The 10,680-nt window shown below is 43.8% G+C and overlaps 1 protein-coding gene and 1 long non-coding RNA gene across 7 annotated transcripts; one reads left to right on the top strand and one right to left on the bottom strand.

Moving 5' to 3' along the window:
* The first annotated feature begins 2,956 nt into the window (after positions 1–2,956).
* On the top strand, positions 2,957–5,306 carry LOC117850072 (uncharacterized). Its single transcript, XR_004639175.2, has 2 exons — positions 2,957–4,457; positions 4,974–5,306. It is a non-coding gene; the product is annotated as an uncharacterized lncRNA (long non-coding RNA).
* A 139-nt stretch (positions 5,307–5,445) lies between these two features.
* Positions 5,446–10,680, bottom strand: LOC117850071 (putative disease resistance protein RGA1). Of its 6 annotated transcripts, none has more exons than XR_004639174.2 (3): positions 6,670–10,680; positions 5,890–6,056; positions 5,446–5,794 (listed from the first exon to the last, which is right to left on the bottom strand). XR_004639174.2 is itself a non-coding variant. In XM_034731854.2 (3 exons), exons 1-2 carry the CDS (start codon positions 10,586–10,588, stop codon positions 5,911–5,913), a joined length of 3,963 nt encoding a protein of 1,320 aa, XP_034587745.1. In that variant the 5' UTR covers positions 10,589–10,680; the 3' UTR covers positions 5,446–5,794; positions 5,890–5,910. The 6 variants fall into 6 exon arrangements, 4 of the variants coding, with proteins under 4 accessions (XP_034587745.1, XP_034587743.1, XP_034587746.1 ...); XR_004639173.2 differs by having other exon boundaries at positions 5,878–6,056; XM_034731854.2 differs by having other exon boundaries at positions 5,890–5,954.

Below are 10,680 nucleotides of genomic sequence, written 5' to 3' on the forward strand. Positions count from 1 at the left end.
GCTGGATTGACTTGCCGTGAGCCGTCGGATCTTGATCCGACGGTCGCGGTCGTCGATGACTCGCGGCGGCGGCGGGAAAAGAACGGGCGGCGGCGGTGAGCGGCGGTGCGCGACGGCGAGCGGCGGCGGTTCGCCGGAGTTGGCCGAAACGGTGCTCCGGGGCACGGTTGGCGCGCGGATTTCACCAGAAGCAAGAGGAGAACACGGCGAACTCGTTTTGGGGGTCCTTGACGACCGGAGCTCACCGGAGGCAGCGCTTGACGGCGGGGAAGCGGCGGCGGCGCGGGAGCTCGGGCGCTAGGGTTTCGGGTGCTGCGGGCGCTGGTGGAGGAGACCGGGAGGGGCGGCGGCTTATATAGGCGCTTGGAGATAGAGGCGGCGCCCCGGGTTTGAACTCCCCGAAAGAGTCGGAGCGGAGGCGGGCGGTTGCGTGTTGGCAGCGCGGCGGTTGCGGGAGTCCCGGCCGGATACGGCCGGAGGAGGGAGATGACGGGTGGGGCCCACCCGTCAGCGGACGCGGGCGTAGGCGGGCTGGCGCAGCTGTTGGGCCGGCGCGCGGTTCGCGGGCCGCGCGGCAGAGGAGAGGCGCTGGGCCGGCCAAGGGTGGAGCAGGCCGAGCGGCGAGTCGCGCGGGGAAAAGGAGCTGGGCCGGAGAAGCTGCGGTGCAGCTGGGCCGCAAGGAGAAGAAGAGGAGGGGGCCGGCGGGCGGTGGAAAGGCCGGGGAGCTGCGGCTCGGCTGGGCCGAAAGAAAGAAGAAAGAAGAAGAAGGAGAGATGCGGCCCAGGTGGAGAAGAGGAAAAAGAAAGAGAAAGAGAAAAAGGAAATGGTTTTGGAAATTTGAATTTAAATTTGGAAATTCAAATTTTGATTCAAACTCAAGCAATCAAAATAAATGCACCAGCATGAATGCACAATTAACTCCTATGATGAATTTAATTAAATTAAAGAAAATGAATTTAAATGCCTAGAATTTAAATGCACCCTAATTTGAGCAAATTTTAATGAATTTGAATTGTTTAAAATTTTGGGTGTTACACGCGCCGGGCTCGCCACCCGGGGAGCTGCGGCGGCTGGAGGTCGCCGGCTGGTGCTTCATCCGATTGTGCATTTATAATCTTTCTTTTTATCATTTTGTATCACATTTTGAATTTATTTAATGGACCTTAATTTTGAACTACATTTTTAACATGGAAATCTATATCCTCATCACTTCCTTTATATATCATTATATTTATAAATGATGACCCAAATCATGCGTATATATTTTAATTATTATTTTTTATACTTATAGTGTAAGAAATAGACAATTTATACTAAGCGGTTATTTTAAGTTAGTTTTTATAATGACATAGGTGCTGATTATTAATTGTTTATTTCTTACTCTGTTATTGGTATAGAAAATAATAATTAAGGTATATATATTCGTGAAAGGTGTCACCATTTATAAATATATAAAGGAAGTGAAGAGAATATAGATTTCCATGTTAAAATTATAGTTGAAACTTAGAGTCCATTAAATAAATTTAAACGCATACTCGTGATGTCAAGTGAAAATGAAAGATTATAAATGTGGATGAAAACGTTACATAGGAATTACTAAGTAATGTCTATCACAATAGGATGAAGATAATAATGTATTTATATATAAGTATTGTATTAGAATATTTAACAAATGAGAGAGACCTCAAGGTAAGTTTGAATTGTTAGCTATGTTCCCTCATTTTTTTTTCAATCGGAGACTCATCATTAATTCTCAAGAAACGTGCTAGGAAAAAAGGATAAATCATAGAAAGTCTCGCAAAAATTAGAAACATCCGGCACCAATCCTATAAACTCTAATAATCATAACTATCCGTATTATCTTTGATTACACATTACTATCATTATAAAAATATTCTAAAGTAAGCCTCTAAACCTATATCTAAATTACCCATCTCGGTTATTATAAAAAAATAATCTAAAGTAACCAAATAATCTTCATCTAAATTATCCATATATATCGTTATTAAAAATAACCTAATATAAACACTTAAATCATAATCTAATTATCTAAATTATCCATATATATCGTTATTAAAAATAACCTAATATAAACACTTAAATCATAATCTAATTATCTAAATTATCATTATACAAAAATATTCAAAAGTAAATCAATATATGATTATAAATTACCCATTTTTATTATTGTAGAAACTAGTTAAGTATATATGCATGATGGGTGTCACCATTTAGACCGTTTATACATGTATGGGATGAAGCAATGAAAAAGACTGATTCTCATGTCAAACAGGGTGTGATTCAAATTGAAAAAAAAAGTATGAATGTGAGGAAAAAGTATATAAAGTAATTATTAATGAAAGTAAAATCGGATAAAGATAAGTATATCTATATAAGAGTATTGTGTTAGAATATTAAATAAATGAGAGAGGGAAGGTAAATAATTTTGATGATTAGTCAGGAGGTCTAATTTTTAAATAATTTTTTAATACAATAATTTTTGAAATTATTAGTCGCCCCAGCGGGGAGCACAGGTTGATAAACTAGTGGTGCTAATTAGGGGCTTACATGCCTGTATTTTTTTAAGTGGGTAGAGTAGCTCCCATAAAGCTCAGGTCATCTGTTCAATCTTCCTTCCTTTCGTATTTTAGCACCAACCAAGCAAGCAGTTACTGGAAATCTGGAAATCAATTGGGACGTCCAACAAAGCACTCGGTTGTGTATGTAGTCTTATGGGTCGGGTATGAGCAGGGTTACTTGCCCCGATCAGATTTAAGCCATAGCCAACACTTTCCCGTTCTAAATTATGTATTGTTTTAGTTTCTATACTATATATTTAGATTTATGTTATAACTAAATTTATATGTATCTGAAAAAGTTAAAATGACTATAATTGAACGAAGGAAGCACTGGGTGTAACTTTTTCCACTGCCTAAGACGTGATAAATGGTCCAGTCTAGACTGTAGAGACAGACTAGTACCTATCGAAGCTCCTAATTCTCTTATTATTCCAATCAAAGTTAATAAAATGTGATGTAGGCGGACATCGATGAGGGTGACTTTTCCTGATTATCACGTCGAGTCTGAATTCTTCACTGATCGATCCATGTCGCAGAGAGCGGAGGCGGTACGCTTCGAACTGCAGCACGCGCGCCGCAACTACGCGGACGGAGAAGAAGAGAATATAGTGCAACAATGAACAATCAAACCGCTGGACGTGAAAAGTCTACGACGCGACCATCAATCCCCGGCGAGCCACGCCGCCGCGGTCTTCGTTCGGCAACACTGACCCCTTGCTGGCCGTGTTGCCGCGTGCCACGAGATACCCAGCCTCACGCAAACACGCACGATCACACACACACACACAAACGAAAACGAAAAGGGGAAAGCTCTCGATCGATCTCCATGGACTCCAAGGATGGCGCCGCCGCAGCGTCCGGTGAGGGTAGTAGGCTGCGCCGTATCATCGCAGGCGCCGGTCCAGTTCCTGCCCGTCGCCGGCCAGCTTGCGCTGTCGTTCTACGGCGTGCGCGAGGAGCCCCAGCGGCTGCAGCTGCTGGCCTCCATCGCCCTCTGCTACGCGGCGGCCGTGGCGCTCGCGTTGTTCACCAGGCGGCTGGATGCCTCTCCTGCTGTTCCTGGCGTCCCATCGCCGTACCAAAATGGCTTCTAATTACCAAGTCCTCCATGCCCACCATTTTGCTCTTGGCATTCATATGGATATGAACCTGCTACTGGATCGAGGTGCCATGATCCTGCCGAGAATCAGTTCAGATCAATTCCTGGTGCAACTATAATTAGTGATCTGATACGGTATGCATTTCTAGTGTGGCTGCTGTTTGAGCCCTGTTTCAATATATAATTGAACTAGTGCTGGCGGATTTAGTTGGAAGTTTTACGAGTGGGTGTTGATATGTTCCAAATAAGATGCAGGTGGATTTAGCAGTTCCAACAACTCAAGCCCATATTTCACCAATAAGAGTTTAAACTGGGCCTTTTCAGGCCCAATGGCAAAAGAGCAGCTGACGAGTGACGATTTTTATTCAAATGAGATGCAATCCGGTCGCAAAGAACTCCTCGTTCAAATGATATGGATATGGAGATCAACAATTTGTTTTGGATGTATAAAGATCAATAATTTGTCCGACACTATTGTATCCAAACTATCGCTCTCAAGATTAGTACAGCACGTCACAGAATCTTTATCCATGATTTGTCACAGAATGCGGCTCCTTTGTTAACTGCGGCAGCGTAGACAAACAGACGTGCAACTCTGAAAGATCAAACGATTGGATAAACAACTCTGGCCCTCGTCGCCCTTGCCTACGCGGCCGTCGCCGCACTCGTGTGGTTCAGCAGGGGGCTCCCCGCCGACGGCAGCACGCACTGGAAGAAGCTGGCGGCCACAGGCGTCGGCGGCGTTCTGGCATACTGCACCAACCCTACGGTGCCGTGCGGTCTGTTCCTATTCATATACATACTCTGATGAGTAGTACAATCTGCCGGCGTTGCCATGATCCAAGGAATTTAAGTCTACTAGGGGCGTCAATTGCTTGGGGCCTGTTTTGGACACAATAATTTTGTAGTAAGATTTTCGCAGGAATCTCACAAGCATATGTTCAGTTTTACATGAATTAGGATTTACGAGTTTAGTGATAGTCTGCTCCTTTCTGATTGTCCCTGTGCCTGCTCTTTTCTGCATGATTAGTTGGCTGCTCTGTTTTCGGATTTATTGGAAGCTGAAGTCTTTTGGTTGATGCACTTTAGTGATATGTGTTCTTTATGCACTTTAGTTTTCAACACCCTGCTGTAGGATGCAGTTTGCCATGCCCAGCATATATTTATCGAAATGACAAGCCTCCAAAACTTTGCGTAACGTGCGTTGCAAATGAAGGCTTATGGTAATGTTAGCTGTCTGGTGCACTAAGTATGTGTGGGTACTAATCACCCTCTGCTTTATTTCACCATGCTAGAATTGCAGACCATGTGCCTTGGCGGATCACCGGCCGGTGCCTTTCCTGGCTCTTCTCAGTCATGCAGCTATTTGCATTGACCTTTTTGTCCTGGCGCTTCCAGGACGACTTTGTTGTCTTTACAAATAAATTGTTCTCAGGACCAATTTCTTATGGCTCATGGTATCGTTAATTCGTTATGGACCATGACGCAGCATCGCTGATTTTGTAACTCTGAATTCTGTATTGTAGGGAAGTTAGTTACAGAATAACTTTCTCACCATTTTTTTTCATGTAAAATGATGATCTCCGAACTAATTTCTTATAATTCATCGCAATCACCGTTCTTTTCAATTTCATTGGAGACTTAACAGGGGAAAAGACGCTGCAAGAGAAACAAGACTTAACAATAAAACTTATGCACAAGATTGGACTATACGAAGACTTGCAGGATCGCCCTGCACACCATTCAGTATTAGATACACACATGGAATGAAGTTCATCACATTCAGTGCATTTCAATCAGCAGCTTAAAATAGCTTGTCGAACAACAAGTATCTTCTGTAGTCATGTAGAAAAACACATCCTTACATCCAGTGTTGGTTGTGTTTCACTTATGCTGGAGCGCACACCTATTCAAACACGTCACACTTGAAAAAAACAAAGAAGGATTAAAAACTGGAGCATGCATCTCTGTATGCTAAATTCTTCCGTTTGCAGTCTGGCATTTGTTTTATGCTCAAAATCAAGTCCTTCAGCTTGACTTCACTGGTGATAATCTTCAGAAAGGGCAAATGTATCTCAGTCACAATAATCCATCATTTGCAGCCCTGGCAACAATCCTACAAAGATGTCAAACACAGGAGTCACCATTACAAGCTAGTGTCATACAAAATCAATCATCAGGCACATGAATATTACGAACCATGGTAATTACTTTCATCAGGTCTTCAATCTACTATTTCAAGCATGCCAGCCGCCTCCTAATTGAATATTCCCATCCTAGCAGGTCAGGTCGTGATCATAGATGGTGTCAGAAGTTATGCATGCAAATCAACACCAAATTGGAAAGTATATATACAGGAGAATGACTGTATACGGCATCTACAAGCAAAAAATATGTTATATGTAAAAAGGCATCAGGCATTTAAACAAAATTACACATATTCAAACCTTATGTCATGGAGCTAGTGAATTTCGAGAAAAAACGTTAAGACAACTAACAGGGAAAATAATCACAGAGAGCAGTCAGCTGTAGCATACAGTATTGGTTCAAAATGACAGGAAAAATAAATTCATCAGCCACTTGGATTAGAACTAATATAGTTTGGCTGCAGTAATTCCATCATGCCACACTTTAATATGTTAGTAAAGGAAGTTTGACTGATTATACGTGATTTGAATTAGCTTTTACAACCGAGGTAACAAGGACGGCAAAGATCATCTGATAACTAAATTCCTTTGAGGGACAAGAGAAGAGATGCACAAGGATGACTACACTAAAGTGCATCATTAATTTCTGCCTACACTTGTTGACTGAATTTTACTAGAGGTTCTAAACACCGTTAAAACTTTTTAATCACTAAATTGTACTACCACATCTTGTCGTAACTACTAGTATGCTTATTAAGTCAATAGTTGCTTTTTTGCCAAAACACCAATTGAATTCCTGGTCACTTTATTAAAAGAAATGGAAAAAAAAAAGACCGGAGGTTACCTTCGTAACGGACATCTAGTGTTTTCTCCTCGAGATAATCCAGACGTTGTTGTAGGCTCGGGGGAAGTAACTTTATACTAGGACAAGATTCAATCCTAAGAGCTCTAAGATCTGAGTACGCTTGAGGCCCATTCGGTAAGGATTGCAGGCTTCTGCAATCACGAAGGCGGAGGTCTTCCAGCGACGGGAGCCTTCCTAAGCAAGATTCCAGTGATTTCAATTTACTGCAGTCCGCAATACGTAATGTTTGGAGGGCATCCAGCTGTCCTGATAGGGATCGAAGATTATCGCAGCCATGAATCGACAAGATCTTGATGGACGGAGGAAGATTGGCAACCTCTGACAAACCAGGGCAATACAATATGTATAGCGATTCTAGGCATGGAAGGAAGGGATGGCTGGTTGATGATGACAACTTTAGTACAGCTGTAGACACCCTGGCCTCACTGCTGGATGCCGGAATTAGTGATGACGTATCCTCCTGTTGACCGAATATGATGGACCCGAGCATATCGCAGTTTTCAATATGTAATGTCTTGAGAGATGCTGGTAGGTTGGGAACCTCTACCAAAGATGGACAGAAACTTAACTGTAGAGACTCTAGACATGGCAGGAGTCCACTCCGTTCCGGAGCAGATTGCTCAGACGTTTCTTGTGTGCGTCCAGTCAGTTTGCTGCATTGCCAAATATATAACGTCCTCAAGGATAACAGGGCCTGGAACACGTTTTCTGGCCAATAGACAAGAGCGTCGCATTCACAAATTTTTAAATCTACGAGCTGTGCAAAACATGTCCATAGTGGCAGTGCACTTGAGTGGGAGAACAAAAGGTTGTATCTCCGTAAAACCATACGTGTCAGAGGGGATCTATGCTCCCATTTCTCCCTGCCATGCACCAACTCACTCGAATTTTGTTCAGCCACCGATTCTGTTTCTGTGTTATCGCCAAACAACCTCAGGCTGGACGATGAAGTGATATATCTGCTAGCTGCGTGCAGGGACAATATTTGTTGGCTGGCTCCTTGTACTTCTAATACACTTAGCTTAGGTGCTTCGGGTAGAGTAGTCAACGCTGGGCAACTCCGAATTATTAGTTTCTCAAGCCGATGAAATGTTAGCTCTTCTCCTGGAGTTCCTTCGCCATCCTCCCATCGCTGAAACATCTCAAGATTTTCTAATTCCATTTCCTTCAATGCTGGAAATGCAGACTTGTACTCAGTCTTGACCCCTTCAGATGTTTCTTTAATTACTGATGCTTTCGGCAATGCAGCCAGACTTTTACACTCGTTGATTAACAGCTTCTCAAGCAGAGGAAACATTGGCATTTCTCCTCGCACCTCACTTGTGCCCCACCATATCTCAAAGTTTGGCAACTTAAAAATTGCAAGGTTCTTCAGTTTCTGAAATGTGAAGGCTGTATCACTGCTGCACAAGTAACGTATGTTTTCCAATCCGCACAAGCAAAGAATTTGCAGAGCTGGTAACTGCCAGAATGCAGGAAGATTCTCGAGTCTTTTGCAATCCGATAACTCAAGCTCCACTATGCCTTGCAACTTATTCATCCATGTTGGACAAGTGTCGATACCGCAGGAATATATCTTTAGAACCTTCAGCCCATCATGAGGCTCCAGACCTTCCAGCACCTCTTTATCACTATTATGTGCCTCCTTGTCACAATCACTCCATCTCAATGTCAATCTGGCCAGTTTTTTCTTATTTCCGAGTTTTGCCTCTTTTGCATCTGCCTCTTTCACATTTTCTAGCTGTTTTAGCTCCAGCTGACCACCAAGGTCGTCTAACCGCCTCAGTTCTCCCACCCTACTGCAATCAGAGCCTGCACCTGCTACAAAGCATGTCAGCGTCTGTAGGGAAGTGAGGTGTCTGAGGTCAGCAGGCATGCTCTTTAACTTCAAACATCCGTGAGTGTAGAGGTGACGGAGGGCAGTCATGTACTTCATTCCCTTTGGAAGTCGTTCAAGATTGTGACAGTGAAAAAGGTTCAATGTTTGCAGATGATATAGGACGCTTATATCTTCAGGAAGTGATTTAATTTTATAGCTTTCTGAGAGATCAAGATACCTCAGGTGATGTAGCCATACGGGTTCTAAACCTCGCATGGTCCTTGATGTTGAACCTCCCATGATCTTTAATGCTCGCACAGACCTGTATTTTGACAAATGTTGCAAGTCTCCGTATATATATTTCTCACATATCAGTGTTTGTATAACCGGAGAGCCTTTCTCCTGCGAAGCATTCAGAAAAGTTTCTGTTTTACGGACTGACAATAATAAATGACGAGCTGAATGTGGAAAATCCCCACTTTTACTCTGGTCTGTAGCTATAGCAGCGCATTCTTTTCCCATAGAATCCAATGCAACGTCATGCATAAGGTCATGGATCTTACAAGTAACTCTAGAGACCTCTACATCAGTGAACTCAAATGGGATCCCCTTCACATCCTGGAAAAATGACCTTGACGCAAGCTCAATGAAAATATTTTTACCTGAAATTTCAGGATGTTCTTCTCCTTGTAGCACCGGGATAAAACCATTGGCTATCCATAACTGGATCAACATTTCCACGTTAATCTCATAATCCTTGGGAAACATAGCACAGAAAGCAAAGCATTGCCGCATATGTGATGGCAAGCAATTGTAACTAAGCTTGAGTACTGGTAAGATTCCATTTCTATCATCACAAATCTTTTTTCTCCTTAGCACATCCTTCCATTCACGCGCGGTGGTCTTGGTACTTAACACAGAGCCCAATGCTGTAGCAGCTAAAGGAGAACCAGCACATCTCTTTGCAACCTCACCAACCATTTTAACTAGTTCACGAGGCCAATCCTTTTCTTGTTTTGAGTTGAATGCTCTTGACTCAATAATTTCCTTTATGAAATTTTCATCCAAGCGTCCAAGTTCATAGGCTCCTTTAGCTGTACCCATCATTAGCTGAGCAACTGCTTGATCACGAGTTGTTGTCAACACTGAGCATCCACTGCCACCATGTTGAAGGTAGGACTTCAGTTTTTCCCACTTGTGGGCCTCATCACGGTTCCAGACATCATCTAGTACAAGGAGGTACCGCTTGCCACTCACTGCACTTTGAAGCTTGTCCAATGCTGAACTTCCATTTGCTTGGCAACCATTCTTCTCAGCTTCTTCGACAATTCTTTTAGCCAGGGTATCCACATCAAAGTTGTCAGAGACGCACACCCAGAGTCGCAACTGGAAATGCTTCTGAATCTCAGGGTCATTGTAAACAAGCTGTGCTAAGGTGGTCTTCCCCATCCCTCCCATCCCGACGATAGGAAAGACCGTGAGATTCACATAGCTAGCTTTATCAAGCAACAACTTAATAATCTTCTCCTTGTCTCCAGCTCTGGATCTGCCGGCAATGTCCACAGGGTCGATGATTTTAGAACTATTCTCCCTCAAGTGATTTACTGGAACTGGTGGCCCTTGCTGGAACTTGAACCCGAAACAATTCATCTCTGCGATAAGGACATCAAGTTCTTCCAAAATCATGCGGAGCTTGTTGCCCATCTTTTTACGGAACACAAAACGGTTGTGAGAAGGGAAGAGCTTTATTACATCCATGCCGAGCTCCTTGTAGTGCCCCTCCTCCCTGGCTTTGCGGCGGAGCGCCTCGTACTTGAACTCGTCCAAGACGTCATTCGCCTGGTAGGCCACTTGCCGGACCTCCTCCAGCCAAGCTTTCACCCCTTCTCGCTTGGCTGCCGCCTTCTCCTCGGCGTCGGTGATGACGTCCAGGATGGCCGGCAGCTTGCGCTTGAGGAGCTTGTGCTGCTTCTCCAAGCCCTCCATCACCTGGTACTGCTCCAGGAGGTAGCTGGAGGCCTTCTCCTTCACCATGGACACCAGTGGCCCGACCACCATGGTGGCCAGTACCTCAGCCATCGGAATGCCTGGATCTCAGAACACACGCGTAGGGGACACAGTCACACAGGGAAACACACAGTTGCAAAGTGGAGAGGAAAAACACGGGAGCC

This window comes from Setaria viridis, chromosome 3 (genome assembly GCF_005286985.2).
Source record: "Setaria viridis chromosome 3, Setaria_viridis_v4.0, whole genome shotgun sequence".
Taxonomy (NCBI): Eukaryota; Viridiplantae; Streptophyta; class Magnoliopsida; order Poales; family Poaceae; genus Setaria; species Setaria viridis.

What these genes read in the sequence shown, in the direction of transcription:
- LOC117850071 (XM_034731851.2), bottom strand. Translation starts at nt 10,588, where the DNA reads ATGGCTGAGGTACTGGCCACCATGGTGGTCGGGCCACTGGTGTCCATG. An exon ending in ACTAGATGTCCGTTACGAAG is followed by an intron (nt 6,057 to 6,669) that starts GTAACCTCCGGT and finishes TTTTGCTTGTAG; the next exon opens with ATGCCGTATACAGTCATTCT.